The following is a 19,950-nucleotide window of genomic DNA, read 5'->3' on the forward strand; positions in this document are numbered from 1 at the left end:
GCAGAACGCCGCACTTTTACACCAGAGCGAAGAAATGAAAACATTAAACATTGAATTTCTCCGAGTGGGAACCGAACCGAACCCACTACCATTCACATTCACATTCTCACTTCGCTTGGACTTTAGATTTTTTTAGATAAAACAATATCGACTTTTAAGTTTTAACTGCTTCAACCATACTACTCGGCAGATCTTAGTTCTTATTTTTTTTTCAAAGTAGGTCTTTACGTTCTTTGAAAAAAAATACAACATCGACTGGCTGTCACCAAATAGTGACAGATGACATTGACATTTAAGGCCTTTATCATAATAAACAAAACAACGTGTTCGCTGTTCGGCGTTATATTTTTTATTTCAAATAATTAAATGTAAAAGCAAATATGAATGAAAACGATGGAAAAGAGTTTGCTGAATTAGGTGTCAAGCCGTGGCTTATAAAGCAATTGTTTACCCTTGGTAAGAACGACTTGTAATTATAAGAGGTTATTACAATTACAAGATTAGAAAATTAGTAATGATTGACATGATTTTTTTAGGAATAAGAAGCCCGACCCCAATACAAAAAGGGTGTATATCGAAAATTCTCGAAGGTCTTGATTGTGTAGGAGCAGCTAAGACAGGTTCCGGAAAAACATTTGCATTTGCTTTACCTATTCTACAAAATTTGGCAGAAGATCCTTATGGTATATTTGCATTAGTGCTTACTCCAACACATGAGCTTGCTTACCAGGTGAATTATTCTATTTCTTATACTACAAATTTACATTATTTAGAAAAGACTGAAAGAACTTACTGCTGCTACTAATTAATTAATAAATAAGTAATGGAAAACGTTAATGGAAGTCATAATAAACTTGCAATTGTTATATAACTAAAATTTATTTAATTAAAAGATTAAAATTTTTACAGATAGCAGATCAATTTCAAATACTGGGTCAGCCATTAAAAATAAGAGTATGCATAGTAACAGGAGGTTCAGATCAACTGGAAGAATCTTTGAAACTATCAAAAAGACCTCACATAGTAGTGGCCATGCCTGGTCGACTAGCTGACCATATATCAGGCTGTGACACATTTAGTTTGAAGAAAATTAAGTATTTAGTGTTGGATGAAGCTGACAGGTAAAAAAAATTAGCCTCACACTGTAACTCACATTTAGCAGTGCAGGCAAAATGTAGAATAAACATGTTATGGAAGAAGTCATAGTGCGCATTGTCTTGTTGTCCAAGACAGCAAATGAATATATTATGAACTTAGGAGTTTCGATAGCCAGAAGAGGTTCAGTTTAATAGGAAAAATTTTTGAAACTATCCACAATACCTCAAATAATGGTGGTCATGCCTGGCCAGGTAGCTGACCATAAATCGGCTGTGATATATTTAATTTGAAGATTGTAACTTTAATTATCTGGCATTACCTTGTTATGATTATTTCAGTGAATTAATCTTAAATATATATTTTTTTCTTTTAAAAATAAATGAGGCCGTCATGATACTAGGGTTTGCCCCAAAGGGTACAACTGTAAATGCGACAGTTGTGAGTTTGACTCCTTATCGGGGGATTGATATATTTTGACTTCCATACTTTATGGTAATGAGAAAATCGCGGCGTTGAGGTTACCAGCTCCCCTCTGCTTACCCTACCCAGCTACGTGCAGGATACAGTGTGATGCTAAAACATATTTATTTTTAACAGGCTCTTCAGTGAATCATTCCAAGGGGACCTTGAAACTATTTTCGAAGTTTTGCCCAAGACTCGACAGAACTTGCTATTTTCGGCCACCATTACTGAAAATGTTAAGGAATCTAAATTGCTGCCTTTAAATGCAGATGTAAGTCAGCTATTTTTTCCCATATACATATTTTATTTTAATTGTTTCTTTTATAGAAAATGTACTTTATGATAGTGAAACATCAGGCAACTGTAAACTCAACAAGTTCTGGGTTCAATCCCCATTCGAGGAAATGAAATATTTAATATTTTTACTCGCTTTGGTAAAGATGTAAAGACGCTGATTTCGCCACTCAACACACAATGCCTCCAGGGTTTCGCAGAAAATGGGTAAAGGGAACGGAGTGTCTTAACTCTAGGTTCCCAGGCTTCCTCTGTGTATCCTGTTATATGTATCCTACATAGCATCACACACAGCATTAAGCTACAAAAAAAACATCATAGCGAAATATTGTTTGAAGTAAAGTAAGTAATGAAGTGTTTTTACACTACAGTATTTCTAGTGCTTTACTACATTATGTAAGGCTAGAGTAAAGGTTTACAAGGCTATAGGCCACCTAAAATACTTATTGAGAAAACGTGTAAAAACTTGAACGTAGCGGGATTTCGCACTTCTTGGGGACCGTCAAGCGCGGGTTCAAATCCCGTTTTTTTAATAAATATTTTTCTTTCCTAAGTGTGGAATAACACTTTAAAAAAAGTTAAAAAGTATAGGACACCTATGTGTGGTGACCAAACATTTATTAAAAATGTAGTCTTAAATACCTTAATACTCTCGGTCTACCCTTCTATAAACCTGCAGAATACAAGAGTGAAGGTAAATAAAACCCTCTTTTACAGAAACTAATAACATGGACAGAATCTGACACAACACTAACAGTAAACACACTGGACCAACGTTACGTAGTGTGTCCGGCGTACGCCAGAGACGTATATTTGGTACAAACGTTAAGAAAGTACAGGGAGAGCAAGCCGAGTTCACATGTTATTGTTTTTACTGATACTAAGAAGTGAGTATTTTTTTATAGTTTTTAAACCTATGGGATTTATTTTGTCAATAGTGAGGCCGTCGACGTAATTAAAAATGTAATATTAGCACAAAGTTTTTAAATAGTTGTGTTTAAACATTCATTGTCCTGTTTTCTATACAATTTCTTCTTATTTTAATTACGTCATTGTTGCACCAGATGAGCAATGTAAAAAGATGAGCCTACACAGTATTACGAGAATGTATAGCTTCATTGGTTGAAACATTTGGACGCTGTCTGATAGCCACGTGTTAAAAACTACCTGTATTAATTTGATGATAATTACAGTATTGCAATATATTTATAATAAATAAATCAATGATATTTCTCTCTATGTTCCCCCTGCCTACCCTGTTATGTGCGGGATAGAGCGTGAAGCTGATTTTTTTATACTATTTTCCAGGGAATGTCAAGTATTATCAATGATGTTAAACGCAATAGGCATGGACAACGTCTGCCTCCACGGCTTCATGAGGCAAAAGGAAAGAGTGTCAACGTTGACACAGTTTCGTAGTAATTTAAAATGTACGCTAATAGCAACCAACGTAGCGGCAAGAGGCTTGGACATACCTTCTGTGGATTTGGTCATAAATCATAAGTTACCTTTGGAACCCAGGGAGTATATACATAGGTAGGTATTTTCTTTTGCTTCACGCTACCCTGCAAATCATCATGCAGGACTCTAATGTTAAGACTTCATTCCCATTAAGTCACTTCCGTTCCTAATTTGCTGTCGAATTCTAGAGGCATCGTGTGTTGAATGGCGGAACTTTGCATCATTAAATATTTCACTTCCTCGAGGGGGAATCGAACCCACAACCTGTCGCGTTTACAGTTACCTAGCGTAATAAGCTCCTGTGCTACGAATGTCCTGTTGTAATTTTTTTGTGTTTTTGTTCACACAGGGTGGGTCGTACGGCTCGTGCCGGTCGTGAAGGCTTGGCGATATCACTCATTACGCCATACGACATACTGAGGCTCGGGGAGATTGAAGATCAGATAAAAACGAAATTGAGCGAATATAAAATTGATGGTAAGATAAACAATTATTAAAAGTGTTATTGGTTCAATAGTCATAGTTAATCAAAATTGAAATAAGTTTATTTTAATTCAAAAGTATTATGTATATCAGAGCACGGTATACAGAGGGAACCTAGTGTTCAGACACTGTCACTCAGAAATGAAAATATTAAATATTTTATTCCCCCGAGTGGGAACCGAACACACAACTATGTACTATATAGTACCCCAGAGTAATTATGGCCACGACAAAAAAGAATTTGTCTTAATATATATTTATAAATATATAAACTTTACAGATGACGAAGCTGTCAAAGTTTTCACAACAGTCAGCGTAACGCGTCGTGAACAAGAAGCTCAGTTAGATAACGAGGAATTTGAACAACGAAAAAAGAATTATAAAATTAAAAGATGGATCATGGCTGGAGTCGATCCTGATGCTATGGAAGAAGGGTAGGTTTTAAATTTAAATACAATTGTACGTAAAAACATAGTGTAGAAAATATTAGCATATAAAAAAATTAACACTAGATTCACTCATAACATATGCCTTAAGATAAAAAGTCAATATTTTATAGATGGAACGTAATATTGTAATTCGTCTCACTTAACTCGTTAATATTGTGCTGGAAAATATAATTAGCTATATATTCTTTTATAAAACCATTTTTAAAAAATCCACAGGTTAGAAGAAATGAAAAGAAAACGAATAAAAGCAGCCAAAAAAGCCAAATTAGCTAAAATAAAGCAGATCCAAGCTCAAATAAATGAGAGCGAGCGAGAAGAAAATACAATTTCCATACAAAAGAGCGAGATGGAAAACATAGATGAAACTATTAAAGATAATTTAAAGAAAGTCAACAAGAGTTTAATGAAAAAGGATGACAGGTTCAAAGACGTAATAGGAAAAGTGAGTAAAATTAAACGGAAAACAGAGAGTATTAAAGAAAAAAAAGTAGAGAAAGAAACTAAGAAGAAAAAGAAACGTGTACCTTGATTATGAATTCTGATTGTAATACATGTGTATATATCGATGTTTCTCTTTTTTATAAACTCTATTATTCTCCAATCATATAAAAAATTATATTATAATAATATTACTAAATTTAATTTATGTTTTACACATTTGAGTCTTTACAGTTCCCTGTACCTACCTTGCTATGTGCGGGATACACCGTGAAGCTAAGAAAAAAACCTAATGATATAATTAACATACAAAATGATCATTTAAGTAGTATATTAATAAAATGAAATTTTATTAAAAACATTTTTACTATCATAAATTAATCAATCATCAATCTCAATTGATTATTATAACTTGACTAAAAGCTAACAGTTGTAAGAACAGTAAAAAAAGTAATAAAAAATAATGACACAAATATTATAAACCTACAGAAAAGGTAATTCAAATAAAACAACAATTAAGGATAAATAATATAATTTATTTATACATTGTATATTCAAAATAATTAACAAAATAGAAATTAATACCAACAATTATTAATAATAATAGCAAATCGTTGATAGCAAATGATTTTGGCACAAATTAGCCGTGAAGCTTTATATTACGATTAACTTATTTCTTTCTAACGCTATAAAAAAGGAAAGTGAAGAATATTAAAGAGAAGAATGTAAAGAAAAAAAAAACTATTTTAACTAACCTAGTGTTAAGACACTAGGTTTCCCGCGCACCGCCTAATTTTTATTATCCAAGTGAGGATAATTTAGTCTCCAGAGTAGGAATCCAAACGGTGCGCTACGACGGCCCCCGCCTCTCAGAAAAAAACTATTGTTTAATTAAAATATTTTATGTAACCAATTCTTCCGAGTCTTTTCAATTAATATTATTAAATATATCAACAAAGTATACAATTTTAAATTAGTTGAATAAAGTTTGATTCTGAATTTTTGTAACAATGAAATGTTGTGGGTTCGCTTTCCATCCGGGGGAATTAAATATTTTATGGTGTCTGGTAATCTCTGGTAATGACGTAAAGCGCGGTTGAATTCCGCCAATTAAATCAATTCTTAAGATTTTTTTATCAAATATTACATTACATTTATAAATCAATGTAATGTTTGATTACAAGAATTTCAGTATTTGCAAAAAGCTGTATAGCCACTTAGTCATTCGGTAAGTAGCATTGTAATAAACAAAATGACATAAGATATTATTCTAAGATATTTTAATTTTACCATAAATAATTACACTTATAATTGTGCCAATAAATATATCTGTTACAAATGAAAAGGTAAAATAATATTAATATGTAAAAAATAATAAGTAGGTAGGTCTCTGATTTAAATTATTAATAAGACATATTTTATTATTTACTAATATGAGTACTACTGTCTTGAATTGGTACAAATTCTATAAATGTCTATTTAATGAACATTAACTATATAAAAAAATGAACTCTTAGAATATACAATTTATTTATAAGGCTTTATTTTGATTATATTTTTTAATAGAAGTGAAACAACAAAAGATATATTAATAATTCGAAAACTATTTATACGTAATTTCAATGAAACATCATTTAACAAATTTAGTGTTATTTACACTTAATAAAAAAAGTATAAAAAAATACTATAAAATCTTATTAAAATGTTACCTGAATTTGAGCCCGCGATTCTCTAGTTTTCTTCAAAGGTTTTTAAACTAAACAAAGATATGTTTAATGCATTTTCTTAAAAATGTGCTAAATAAACTAGTAATTAAAATATATAATAAGTGTGATTGGAATAGATTTATTAATATATAGAAGTATGAATTATAATTTTAATTGAGATTAAATTGGTATTTTTGCACCTTTACCTTTTGAATGACGATTAAATCTTAATAGACGTGTGACAAGTGCGGATTCAAATGTGTTTTATTTATAAAGGCTAATGTGATTTGCAAAATTTTATTGTGAAGTTAACTTCACGTTTTAAAAGAATGCCAAATTACTGTTACAATGTTATCGATAATCTTATAATAGTATATATTTTTTAAAAACATTTACATTGTAAACAAGTTTTCCCACTGTACCTCATCCTGTTTTTTGTTGGCAATACTTTTAATGGATTCAGTTCTTCTATGAGAGCCTTGTTTTGATTTTTTAACACTACAAACAAACATTTTATATATTCTTTCTTTTGACGTCGTCATTTTCGTGATGCTTTCATTTTCATTCAACTTTTTCACTATATTATGTAGGGTTCACCATGATGATCAACACGCATTTATTCTTCTCTTTTTACGTCACAACTTTCTACGCTAATAGAAACAAAACGCATAAACAAAAACCTAGCGGATTTCTTCTAATAATACGGTAGATTTTCCGAAATTATGTTGTAATTAGTATTTGTAATTGGTAGGTGTGGATATATTTTTATACATATTTACGAATATATTGTATTTTTGAATCATTGCATCGGTGGGATGGACATGCCATGTGTGTACTGCACACACACCAATAGTACTGTTAATGTATTTCTCTGTTTTATTTTGGATATAGGATGAAAATCTTTTAAGATGTCTGTCAGTTAAAAAAAAAAAGAAAAATTTAATTCCATATTTAATAAAATTTTCTTTACTAGTACGATAAAAAAAATCGCTAACTTTTTTAATAATAAAAGCACGTTAGTTACAATCACAGACTATACATAAAAATAAATATAAGCCGAATACATTTATAATCTGTATTATTCTTTAGAATAAATCGGCCATTTTGAATAAATACTTATACAATGCATTACATTTTTGCTTTTTATTTCAGGCGAATTTAAATGAACAGTATATTTATTCTGACATTTGTAGTAAGGAGTTTATAGATGCATCTTTGTTCCCGCGGTTTGCTTCCAAAACTGATTTGATGACTTCTTTGTCGATACTTGGAAACATTTCTTCAATCTGTAACATTAAGATAAATTTGTTATTTTTCAGCTTTACGCTGTATCCTGCATATGGCACAGGCAGAGGGAACCTAGTCGTAAGATAGACATTCTTCGCACACCATACAATTTTCAAGACATTGCGTGCTGAGCGGACTCAACGCAGCGCTTTGTTTTTTAGAAGAGCGAGAAATTGATAACAATTTCTTACTCCAAATGGGGACTCAAGGCACAAACGTGGCGAGATACAGTCAGACGCTGTGCCGCTGCGCCACTGCAGACTCCAGGATTTATTTTTTTCTCTTCATCCCGCACTTAGCTGGTTAGGCAGAAAGAACTTGGGAACTTAGCATGACGACACTTCCTAAGACGTTTCTATTAAGATACTTCGCACAAGCTCCTTCTCCGATTATATTATAGGCACTACTATGCTCCGTTGGCACGTTGTTAAATGTTCGACCCACCTAGGGGTAGAGTGGGTTACATATATTTTTCTTACGAACCTATTGAAACTGTTCAGCGGCGAGTGCGGCGGTGTTTATTTCGGCTTGGAATATTGTTATGGGGATACATCGATAGGCTGGGTATATCGATATACATTTTACCTACCTGTTGCAATTGTTCAGCCGTGATAGCCGGTTGTTGTGGTTGGGGATACTGCTGTTGGGGTACAGGCTGAGGGGCAGGGTACATCGGCATGGCGGCGTAACCCATACCCGTGCTGGGTACCACTAGCACCGGGGGGAATGTTGTTACTGGCGCTGGACCCACCTGCGGGGTAGGGAGTTCAAATTTAGTTGGTGTAATAATTACCTATAAATCGACAACTTTTCTTAATACTATTGCGTCTTATCACTACGGATAAGTGGTCCGTAGCTTTGACGGAGATGATGAAGAAAAATTATATATGTAACGGACACGGAAGTTGAATATACAAAGCATATGCAAAACATAATATATCATTGCATTTGAATTGATTGAATGCATTTTATCTCTTTATATTATATTTATGCTAGTAGTGGCGCAGGGGCACGTCGTGTGACTGGTTGTGGGTTCGATCCCCACTCGAGGAGATGAAATATTTGTTTAAATTTATACTTTTATTTTCTTCGCTCTGGTGGCGAGGCAAAGCGCGGCGTTGAGTTCTGCCACTTAACACGCAATGCCTCCAGAATTCGGCAGAAAGTAGGGTACAGAGTATTTTAACACTAGGTTCCCTGTGCCTACATTGCTGTGTGCGGGATACAGCGTGAAGCTTATTTTTTATTATATTTATTAATTACATAAGGAGATATTTTAATTAAAATATATTTTTTATTTTAGATATGATTAATAAATCATATCTAAAATAAAAATTTACAGAAATCGAGAATTCACTATAACTTGAGTAGATGAAATATATCTGACAATAGTGGAAATGTATAAGAAAAAATAAAAGAAAAGAAAATATTATCATGTTAAACTTACCGAATAACTTAGAACGAGGTTGATCATACCCTCCACACCATCCCCTTGTTTACCATTTAAGGGATACCAATCTTCGTGAGTTTCTCCCTGAGAAGAGAAAAATGTTCAATCACATTTTTTTTATAGAAAAGACAAGGCAAACATGCGTACGGTTATTCTGATGGTGAGTGATCACCGCACTTGACCACGTATCTTGTGTTAACCAGAGGAGCTACAGATGGGTTGCCTACGATAAACACGCTTTTTGAAGGTACACCCTGTCATATCTGGAAACCGCAGGTAGGACTCCTCCGCTGACGGAGTTTACAGCGTCTGCTGTACTGTGGTCCGCAAAGCAATATGCTAAGATCTTCTAATATGGTATTGATATATACAGTATATTTAATTAGTAAACTAGATTTCCACCTTTTCTTTCACCAGAAACCGAATCGCCGCGCATTGAAAGCTTTCGCTAAGTAGTAGATAAAAGAACACATTATTATTTTTAAACAAAAATACATAAACCAAGTAACATGAACCCGTCGTGGCGCAGGGGCACAGGCGTGCAACTGTAAACGAATAATTTGGGAAATTAAATAATTAATATTTTCATTTCCTTGTTCTGGTAAAGAGTCAAACCGTGGCGTTAAGTTCCGCAACACAAAACGCAATGAATGGTAACAAATAATTTATACTAGTAAATTACAAAAAAATACTTACATTTAAAACCGCCTGAGGTATAGTGATGTGCGTCCAGGCGATAAGTTCATCCATCGTGAACGAGCACTCATCGAAGATTTCCAAATAGATGGAGTTGACGCCGGGGGGCAGTAAACTGTGTAAAAATTTAAATGTAAAACGTTATTATTTATTATTTGCTTTATCACGCCAATTGTAGGGTAGATAGAGGAAATCTAGTGTTAGTTCACTCCATGCCCCCACTTGGAGCTTAAAGTTTTGTGACATTCCGTGTTGAGTGGTGGAATTCAACGCTGTGCTTTGTCAAACATTGTCATTATTTTAATTTTATATATAATAATATTATTGAATGGCGGAAATCAACATCAGACAGAAATAACTTAATTCCCCGGAGTGGGATTCGAATTCGGAAACATGGCGCTAACAGTCAATAACTCACCACGACAGCTTACTTTAATGTTACTAACTTACTTAAATATATATTAGGAAGAAAAATAATTTAAATTTACACACAAATGTTGTATTTCTTTTAATTGATGCTAATATTATAGCGACAACAACAGTTGACAAAACAAAATGTCGCCTTAAGTTATTTTTTACATTTATTAATTAGCATCAACAAAACGATGACGCTACATTTCGTATCGCATCATAAATGTTTATTTATTTTATTATAAAAATAATATAAAAGTAGACATTATATTATTACCAACACAAAAAATAATAAAAACATAAACATGGCCGAGTATTTTTTTTACTTTACACTTATTTACTGAGACATGATTAAAAATAAAAATAAAGCTTATATTATAATTTGGCAGTCCCAAATTGTAGCTTTTCGCCTGTATTAATAGCACTGTTTCACATTGACACACTATGGTTGATTACTATTTAAGCTAATGTTAAAATCAAATTAGCTTCACACTGTATCCCGCACACAGCAGGGCCTGAATAGGGAAACTAGTGTTAAGATACTCCGTTGCCCAATTTCCGTCGAATTCTGGAGGCATTGCGTATTGAGTGACCGAACTCACCGCGACCGCCGCGTTTTGCCATGACAGAAGAGCGAAGAAATGAAAATATAAACGTAAATAAATATTTCACTTCCTCGACTGGGGATCGAACCCACAACCGTCGCGTTACAATCACATCCTTGTGCCGCTGCACTACGACGGCCAACGTGATGACAAATGATGAAAACAATATAAATAACGTGAAATCAGGTTCCAATGATAAATATAAGAAAAAAACTTCCAGACGACTCTTTAAATAAGGATCAAATAAAATGCAACAAAACGCACACAAGAATTTTGTATTTAACGACAATAAGTGTTATTTAAAAGAGGTAACATATCAGATTTTAAAATAAATACACCGGTTTTTAATTCTGTTAAAAATAATACTCGGTGTTTGAAATTTTAAACAGGATTCAATTTAAATAAGATTAGATCTCTAATATGAATTATCATACATTAAAGGCGGCTTAGTTTTTTTTTACTATCCCACACATAGATTTTATAGATATCCTTAACTCTAAATAAGCATAACCTTCGTTTTTTTTCACATAAGTAGTTATGTGAAAAAATTACATGTTGCATCATAGAGACGCCAAAATATACCTACCAAATTAGTAATTACGTATTTGAAGTTTGGACTTTCGTTTCCAATGTTTTGCTTCGTTTCCAAAATCTGTTCGCTACTGTTACAGTATGTCTGCTTTTTAATAACGAACGAACTTTTTTAAATTAATTTTATAACGTGTGTGTGTTACGCCACAATATAAGAACAGTCTTTCAATGAGAACAGAGCGCCATACCATTGTATAAAGAGTATGTATTTAAAAAGCCTAATAGAAAGATAAATACTTTCTATTTATGTTTATTTTCCAAAGAATGGTCGTGGCACAGTGGAACAGCGTATGACCGTGTGTGATGGTGGTGGGTTCGATTTTCACTCGGCAAAATGATTATTTATAAAGCGAGTGAAGTATTTCTCTGCTCTGTTGAGTCAATCACGGCGTTGAGCACCGCCACTATACGAGTATACGCATTATTTCGAATTTATGCGTAAAATGTGTTATAACACTGGGTTTTCCCTCCCTATCCTACTATTCGGGAAAAATCGTGAAGCTGGAATGTATTTTTCTTCATAATTACTTACTAACACAACATTTATTCCATTATGAATAACTATTTAGAAAAAATAAGCTTTTTAGCCAAATACAAACTGTTTTACTAAACTAACACAAAAATAATAAGGCGATTTACAAGTAAGTACATAAAGAAATGGCTTACCAAAATGAAAATACCGTTTAAATATTCTCAACACATTATATATTCATTTCTACGTATTTCACGTAATTATAGTAATGTTTCAAGAATTTTAGACGGCATTTTGTCCTAGTTTATTACATTAATATTACTATTTAAATGGCTGAAATGTTTAAAAATCTAGCTAGGGAATATAATAATAGAAAGTATATTGGTTTAAGTAATATGTGGCGCAACATTTGGCGTAGGTAGACATATTTTGCCTGGGGGGACTTGTGTTTAAGCTCGTATTTTTGAGTAAAAGTTTTTTAATTTTTTTTTCTACTATCCATATACCCATGAGCTCCGCATGTTGTTGATTATACTTCTTTTAAAAATGTATGTAATTAAGGAGGAAGCGCCGGATACTCTTACATGTTAGATTTTTCAATGGTTCTTGATTGCGTTCAGCACTGAAGACATTGGTCATGAAGAAAAAAAATGCCAATGTCATACACATATAATATTATGTAATGTGTAATCGCGTAATAGGTACATACAACCAACAGTACTCCTTAGGAAAATATTTATATGATTCATATATCTACTGTGTATACTAAAGACAATGAGTGCTCGTTTCTTAGTTTTCTATTTGTATTCATTTGAGCACAAGATACATTACGTACTGGATGACAGAGTTCAATTATTTATCTAACAAAATCTACTAAACATTTATATTATAAACATAAACAATGTCTTGAGGTGTTTCTGGACTATCAATTACTAGATGGACTAGTTTTTGTCGAAGCATAAAAATAGAATAGGAATTTAAAATCAACTTTTTTATCTACCAAAACGGAAAAAGAAAATAATTCACTTGTCCAAGTTGGGAACAAATGCACAATCTTCACACCTACAAATATACGTTGTACCTTTGTATTACATCGGCTTTCAAATATTAGGTACAATATTAAAAAAAACATATTCGGTATGGTGGAGTAGTCGTGGCCACCATGAAGTTAGGTGCCGCAGGCTGCTCATAAAATTTTACTTACTTTTGATTATTTTGTTCGCGAGTGGACAATGCGCAAAAGTAAAAAGAGCCTAACTTCAGGACGACCGTAATGTAATTATGACAGCGAGAGAGGTCACTTACCAATGTATAACCTTGTTCCACCTGGGCGTTTTCCCACCGCTGGGGTCTGTGTGTGTCTCGTATATGCAATGGCCGACGCGGACACGCACGTACGGGTCCATACGGGTGAGACCTGTTATATGAAACAATATATAAGGATGTACAGCTTCAGCTTCACGCTGTAAATATAAGGATGACGACGCCATCGTGGTCCAATTTTATTGTTTATTTGTCTGTATGCAAGCTACATAGTTAAAACGCTCGATCACCAAATATGGAAAATGGAAATATTTATTTAAGAATAAAAACATTTTTGTATACAGTTTCCAAGTTTTAGTAGAACTGAGGAATCAGTGTCTTGGCACTAGGCTCCTTTTCTACACATTTAATGGAGAAAATGAGTGAAAACAAAAACATAAAACTAATTTGCAGATTTCCAGCAATCTAGGATCGAATTATTATCATATAACCAACTCTACTATCTCTAATTTTTTTTCTATAATCGTGTAGCTGTAGCTTACAATAAGAGACTTGTTCATCGTATGACTAAAATTATTTTATGCAGGTAGGTACATTTTTTTTTTTTGTAATTTGTTACTAATAGTACCTACTGAGTCATAAATTTAGAAAAAGAAACACTGAATGCTACCCTTCAGAGCTACCCTATCAGAACGGGTAAATGAAAATAAGTCATTCCCTCGATTAGGTATCGAACACACAACTGTCGGGTTTACAGTAAGAAATTGTGCTATCTTGGTCTCACATATATCGAATAGTTCGGATACAAAATATATTTATAGAAATTGTGATGGTGCAACTACAGTATAAGATAAGCTAACGATAAACAGTCAAAGGGCTTCCTATAATGGCGAAACGTTTCATTCAATGTCTTAAAAGCTTAAATAGCGAGGCCATAAAAGTGAACATTCCGAATTATTCCAATGAAGCGTCAAATCCTTAGGTTCATCGCAAAAAATATAGAAAAATGTTAAGTTACCTAACAAAAGATTTTATTAGAAGCTAAAGCTAAAAAATTAGATGTCTGTGTATAAAGGATATAAAGCTTTTATCAGCGGTTTCACCCAATTGCTAAAATGGATATATCTGCTCCTTGTGTCACTCATAACACAATGCTAAACACTAAGTAATGGAGGTGACTCTGATCGCAAGTAGAGTGCGTCGAATCAAAACTATTATGAAATCTATCTAAATGAAATCATTAATTGCCACATATACAGATGTAGAATTTTGTCTCAGATGAATAAATTCATCAAATATTTCGAATCCGACGTAAATCAACAACTATCGTGTTCACTTAAGCTTTAATCTTGGGATATTTTACCATAGACATTATTGAATTTAAATAAATTAAATAGAAGTAAATACATATTTATTCAAATTCATAGTCTAGACTCTAGAGTCTAGAGCCAAAAAATAACAACGTCGGAAAGCCGGGCGAGGTCGCTCGATAAGACATTTGCAAGGTTCTTATAAATTATTATTATAAAACATTTAGAATTCTATTATAATTGGCTCTATTTACGTAAACAAAATGCATGTTACCTTAAAAAAATCACGCATTAGATATAAAGTTTCACGCTTTATCCCGCATAGTTGTCTAAATACTCTGTTCTCCGCTTTCTGCTTCTGTTAGCTGAATTCGAAACACCTCAATGTTTCTGTATAATATGCGAAAAATTGTGGGTTGGATAATGGATTCCCACTTGAGGAAATAAAATGAGATGAGGCAAACCGCGCAGCAAATGTCTTAATGGGAACGGAGTGCCGTAACACTAGGTTTCCAGGTTCCCTCTACCTACCCTGCTATCTGCAGTATTTAAATATTTATTGACCAATTAAATAGAATAAATAACATTATAAAATATTTGAAACAACCTCGGTATGAGTAATTAAAACTGTATAGTTAAATTTAGAAACAATCGATATAAAGCCAATATAAGATTATATTGAGTTATATTTACATAGAACTCAGTATAAACCGGTCTCTCGCAAAAAACAATATTATGTTAACATTTTTATATGTCGGATATAAACGTAAAAATATATTAAGAGAACTGGTTTGTTTATCTTTGTTTAATGTCATCTTAATAAAAATCGTGTTTATTTATATTTTTTAAAATTTGACTTAGTACGTTTTTAAATGGATTGTTAATTAATAGCAGTCTATTATAATAGCAGGATAGTAGCTTATACTATCCTTTACCTTATCGACTATTTTAAATAAAAATGATATAGTAACTCAGCTAAGATTTGAAATTGTTCGTGAAGAAATAAGTGTCTTATGGATTAAAAATGGGCAGTGTGTGTCATAACAGAGTGTTTTAACACTAAGGTCCCTCTGCCTACCCTGCTGCATGCATGGGATAAAGCGTGAAGCTAAAAAAAACATAGTTTTTGTCTGCAATATACAAATTGAACTGTTTAAGGCAATACCGTGTATCCACTATGAGATATCGATATAAGATAACTAAACAAGGTAATACGATACATAGTAATAGATAACGCATGATTCACTGTTTAATGTTAATACAATATGGTACAAAAAATCTGACCCAAACTATATGTAGAATGACTCATACATGATAAAATTAAAAAATATATATGGATTATGCAAAAATCCATAGATTCCACAGCATTTAATTATCAGGCTATCCATAATCACAAAGTTGTTTATAGTAATGTATCGTAAATTTAAAATGTATTATTATTATTTTTGACTTTACTTTGTGTCTCGCACGTAGCAAGGTAGGCAGAGGGATCTTCGTTCCCCATTAAGCCACTATTAATATTATTATTTCCGTTGAGATCTCCAGATTTTTGGGATATTGCTTGTTGAGTGGAGGAGCTCAATGCCGCGATTTGCCCAGTTAACAAAGCAATGAAATAAAAATATTAAATATTGTTGTTTCATAATATTTACAAATTAGAATAATCTATTAAACTAGGTTTTCTTTAACCTCATTTGTACTACATTAAATACGTATTTTTTTAGCATTTTTAGTCTTACGTGTATGTTCAAGCCAGTCGTGGCCGACACGTGGGTTCTATTTTCACTCGAGGAAATGAAATATTTAATATTTTCATTCCCTGGCTCTGATAACGAGGCAAGGCGCGGCGTTGACTTTCTCAACACTCAGTGCATCTAGAATTAGTCGGAAAGTGGGGAATGGAAGTATCTTAAAGGGAAGGGAGTGTCTAAATAATGAGATCTCAGGTTCCCTCTGCCTACCTGCTATTTGCGGAATACCTGATATTTCTTTGGTCTTATGGCGATTGACTACATTGAAAGATCGGAATAATTTTAAGTAACTTTTAAGAGAATAAAGAGAGAGAACCAATCAGATTTTTCAGGAATAGATTTGGGATTTTCAATTCCAAAAGTTCTCGAGTTTAAATTTAAAGAAAAATATTTTATATGTCAGTTATTCATACAGTGGAAATAAACAAAAATAATAATATTCAAGCTGGGGAAGTTTGAGTGACTCACTGAACAATAGGTAAAAACCTAACATGTGTTTCAGAATACTTCACACTTCATATTAAATAACTAAATAACTGAAAAAGTTATTTTTAAGTTTTATTTTATAAAATATGATACCTTGTTTGATGTATTGATTGTATGAAATACACTTACATTTCAATTTGGATGGATTATTATTTATTTTCTATAAGCTGATTTAACTGTAAATCTGTTTGACTGTAAATGCGATGGTTGTGGGATTGATTCCTACTCAGGGGAATCAAGAAATTTCATTTCTATGCTCTGGTTGATTGGTTGAGTTTCGCCACTCAACATGCAATTTCACAATAATGTAGATGGTACGAGGAAGAACAGAGTGTTTTAACACTAGCTCTGAATCTCTACCAACATGTTATACACACTACAGTGTGAAGCAAAAAAATTGATGCAAAGAAAAAATACAACATGGAATAATTTTAAAAAATTACTCACCATAGTTTTTCACAAGTTTCGCTTGTGCAATGGTGACAGAGAGTCTTGCTGTGAGTGGTGGTCCCGCTGTTGGCATCTAACATTAAAATATTTAATATAATTTAATAATTAATAAAATGTATATTAAAAGTAAAATGTTATATATTTTAAGCAATCTTCTCAAATTATTTTCCAGTTACACATTTTTGTGCATATAGCATAGACAAACTAGAGTCAATACACTGCATTTTTCTCTTTCTGACTGAATTCATTAGTGATGCAATATTAATAACACACCCTGTCTGATCTAACAAATAGTTTTTTAATCAAACCAATAGTTCCAGGATTTGGATGTTCAACTAAACAAATCTTCAAGTATAAAATATTACTTTAGATACAAATATATTAAACATAAAGTTATTTACCGTAGCACCACACAGTTGCTGCTGTAAAGCTAAGGCAGCTTGGTAATCCGCATCTAAAGTGTCAGTTGTCCCATCGGCTCTTAGAAATCCAGCTGGCAATGGACCAAGGAGGACCTAAGTTAAAGACAATAGACATTATGTAAAGTGTGATATAATTATAATATTTGTAAGATCACACTGTATATACAAGAAAGGCGGAGAGAACTTAGTGAATACACAAATGGGGAATACCCCCCTTACAATTTTTTCAGAATAGTACTTGTTTAGTGGCTTAAATCTCTTTTTGACATGAGGCAATATTATATCAAAGGAGAATCCTTTGATATAATATTGCCTCTTTTTTACAATACAATCTCCTTCATGTGTTCTCCATGCAATTTGATATTGGCGATGGCGAAGTGATTAGTGTTCAACTGGCACACTTGAAATGCCATAAACTAAGAGCTGAACTGAATCATTCAACTGTATCACAACAATACTTTATGTACTTTGAATATAAAGTTTTATTATTAAATGCTATCAATTTACTTCAATAAGATATAAGGCAATTCCATAACAATTTTTTGTGTACTGTGCTTAATTCTTTAGTTGACATTAAAAATATTCATATAATATAAATATATTAATGTAAAAGTAAAAACAGTAGGTATTTAAACGTATTGTTAAGAATATATATAAACGAACTCACCATATTTATTTATAGTAATATCAAAATCAAAGTGTAAATAACCGGTTCAAATACCTGTCTGATATGATTATCGTTCATATGAGATATGAGAACAAACGCAATAACATCACAAAGTGTATTTTACGCTATTTATTATTGTTTTTTTTTGGTGTAACATTAGTATTACTCACTCTGCGTCGGCGTTCCTCGTTTCTATCGTTAGGCACGGTGGATGTCATTATCAATAAAAAATATTATTATTATAGTTTCTTAAATAACCAATAATTACTCTGAAAATAAATATGAAAACTTCACTTTCGAGAACCGACCGATTCTCGCACAAGATGAAAAGAAAGTCTGTCAAAACTGAAACGTCATCTACTAATATATTTTGTCATTTTCTATTAGTAAGGCACAGATTAACAAAAATAAGTATTCATAATTTCATATGCAAGACAAGAGAGCAAAGAATATGTTACATTAAAATAGTAATAATAAATTATTGTAAATAAATACAATTAAAATAATTAAATCTTTTGGCTTTCATAGTATATTGGCACGCTCGGAACGCCAGATTTAAAGAACCATACCATACCATACCACTTCATAGTGTAAATAATTAAATGAATATTTTTCTTGAAAGTATTCCCTAAAAATATGAATTAAAGATATATAAGATATTGATTTTTTAAATATTTAGCTGCATTCTTGCCAAGAAAACACGTAAAGAAAATAATGTACGAACTACGTTACATTCCAAACTATTTATAGAAATGTATTAACAAACCTAAAAATATACATAAATGTAATAAATATTGATATCACATAGATATCATTATACTATTCTTGAACGCATTTATAACATAATTCAAACGTCAAAATCTCTATTCTCTTTATCTAATGTCAAATTTGGATCTCCAAAATATGTTTTGGTGTTATTTTGCATTTTAATTTAATTATATACTATTGACATTAATAAAAGTAACTTTATCTTTATTATATTGTGTTTTCCAAAAATTGTTGGTTTTCCATTCGTTAGTAGTGTTTATATAAAAACATATGTTTATCGTTAGCACTTGATTTGTTTCGTGTATCGATTGTCACCAATTTCAACGATGGATATAATCAAAACACCTAAGGTAATTAAATCCTTTTTTATAGAAATTATATTTTTCTTTTTCTCGTTTTTTTATTTGACAGATACTAATTACTATCTATGTGGTAGGTGTTTGGACGAAAAGTTTAAACATCGCTAACTTTAAAACAACAATTTTAATATGATTTCCTTAATTTGTTCACATATATTTCTGTTGTATATTTTTATATATGCAATTATTTCATTGAAAATTTTAAAACATATTATCTTTTCTATATTTTTCTTGTATACTTATTCATTTTTAATCATTGTATACATGAAGAGGGTAGTGTTACAAACTTAGTTTTTTTAATTTTTACATTTAATCAAAGATAGATATTGAAGTTATTTGATTTCCTTAGCATACCAATGCTAATTAATATTAATTGTTTTTTATTTTGTTTTCCAACAAAAGTAAATATATGTATATATATTTGTGTATTTAATTACTATTCAAACATCATTTATTAAGTGTATAAACAACGTAATACAGTGGGGCAGGCAGTGTTGAGGTCCACCACTCAATACACAATAGCTTGATAATTTGATGGAAAGTGACTTCCACTTTCCAAAGAAAGTAACAA

General features: G+C 32.0%; 3 protein-coding genes across 4 annotated transcripts in view; 2 read left to right on the plus strand and 1 right to left on the minus strand.

Annotated features, from left to right (window-relative positions):
- The first annotated feature begins 282 nt into the window (after positions 1 to 282).
- Positions 283 to 4,813, plus strand: Dbp45A (putative ATP-dependent RNA helicase Dbp45A). The gene is made up of 9 exons (XM_085195995.1): positions 283 to 456; positions 537 to 730; positions 910 to 1,121; positions 1,696 to 1,831; positions 2,572 to 2,741; positions 3,163 to 3,390; positions 3,665 to 3,792; positions 4,079 to 4,232; positions 4,464 to 4,813. The coding sequence occupies exons 1-9, from the start codon at positions 381 to 383 to the stop codon at positions 4,774 to 4,776; spliced, it is 1,611 nt and encodes a 536-aa protein (XP_085052121.1). The 5' UTR covers positions 283 to 380; the 3' UTR covers positions 4,777 to 4,813.
- Positions 4,814 to 5,200: 387 nt separating this feature from the next.
- LOC146533210 (toll-interacting protein-like) lies at positions 5,201 to 18,603 on the minus strand. The gene is made up of 8 exons (XM_085196000.1): positions 18,423 to 18,603; positions 17,565 to 17,678; positions 17,161 to 17,236; positions 13,209 to 13,320; positions 9,825 to 9,939; positions 9,126 to 9,212; positions 8,268 to 8,429; positions 5,201 to 7,677 (listed from the first exon to the last, which is right to left on the minus strand). Exons 1-8 carry the CDS (start codon positions 18,468 to 18,470, stop codon positions 7,567 to 7,569), a joined length of 825 nt encoding a protein of 274 aa, XP_085052126.1. The 5' UTR covers positions 18,471 to 18,603; the 3' UTR covers positions 5,201 to 7,566.
- A 512-nt stretch (positions 18,604 to 19,115) lies between these two features.
- The window catches only part of Mtmr6 (Myotubularin related protein 6), a 52,769-nt gene continuing 51,934 nt past the window's right edge, over positions 19,116 to 19,950 (plus strand). For both annotated transcript variants that reach the window (XM_085196798.1, XM_085196799.1), the window contains exon 1: positions 19,116 to 19,370. In XM_085196798.1, coding sequence (XP_085052924.1) covers positions 19,347 to 19,370 — 24 coding nt within the window. In that variant the 5' untranslated portion in view covers positions 19,116 to 19,346. The remainder of the gene's footprint in view (positions 19,371 to 19,950) is intronic.

The sequence above is a fragment of the Heliconius melpomene genome, chromosome 13, assembly GCF_056956725.1.
Source record: "Heliconius melpomene rosina isolate 202511_hmr_F chromosome 13, ASM5695672v1, whole genome shotgun sequence".
Classification (NCBI taxonomy): domain Eukaryota; kingdom Metazoa; phylum Arthropoda; class Insecta; order Lepidoptera; family Nymphalidae; genus Heliconius; species Heliconius melpomene.

What these genes read in the sequence shown, in the direction of transcription:
- Dbp45A (XM_085195995.1), top strand. Translation starts at nt 381, where the DNA reads ATGAATGAAAACGATGGAAAAGAGTTTGCTGAATTAGGTGTCAAGCCG. An exon ending in AAAGCAATTGTTTACCCTTG is followed by an intron (nt 457 to 536) that starts GTAAGAACGACT and finishes TGATTTTTTTAG; the next exon opens with GAATAAGAAGCCCGACCCCA. An exon ending in GTGTTGGATGAAGCTGACAG is followed by an intron (nt 1,122 to 1,695) that starts GTAAAAAAAATT and finishes TATTTTTAACAG; the next exon opens with GCTCTTCAGTGAATCATTCC.
- LOC146533210 (XM_085196000.1), bottom strand. Translation starts at nt 18,470, where the DNA reads ATGACATCCACCGTGCCTAACGATAGAAACGAGGAACGCCGACGCAGA. An exon ending in TACCTCAGGCGGTTTTAAAT is followed by an intron (nt 9,213 to 9,824) that starts GTAAGTATTTTT and finishes TTCTCTTCTCAG; the next exon opens with GGAGAAACTCACGAAGATTG. An exon ending in ACCTCGTTCTAAGTTATTCG is followed by an intron (nt 8,430 to 9,125) that starts GTAAGTTTAACA and finishes CCTACCCCGCAG; the next exon opens with GTGGGTCCAGCGCCAGTAAC.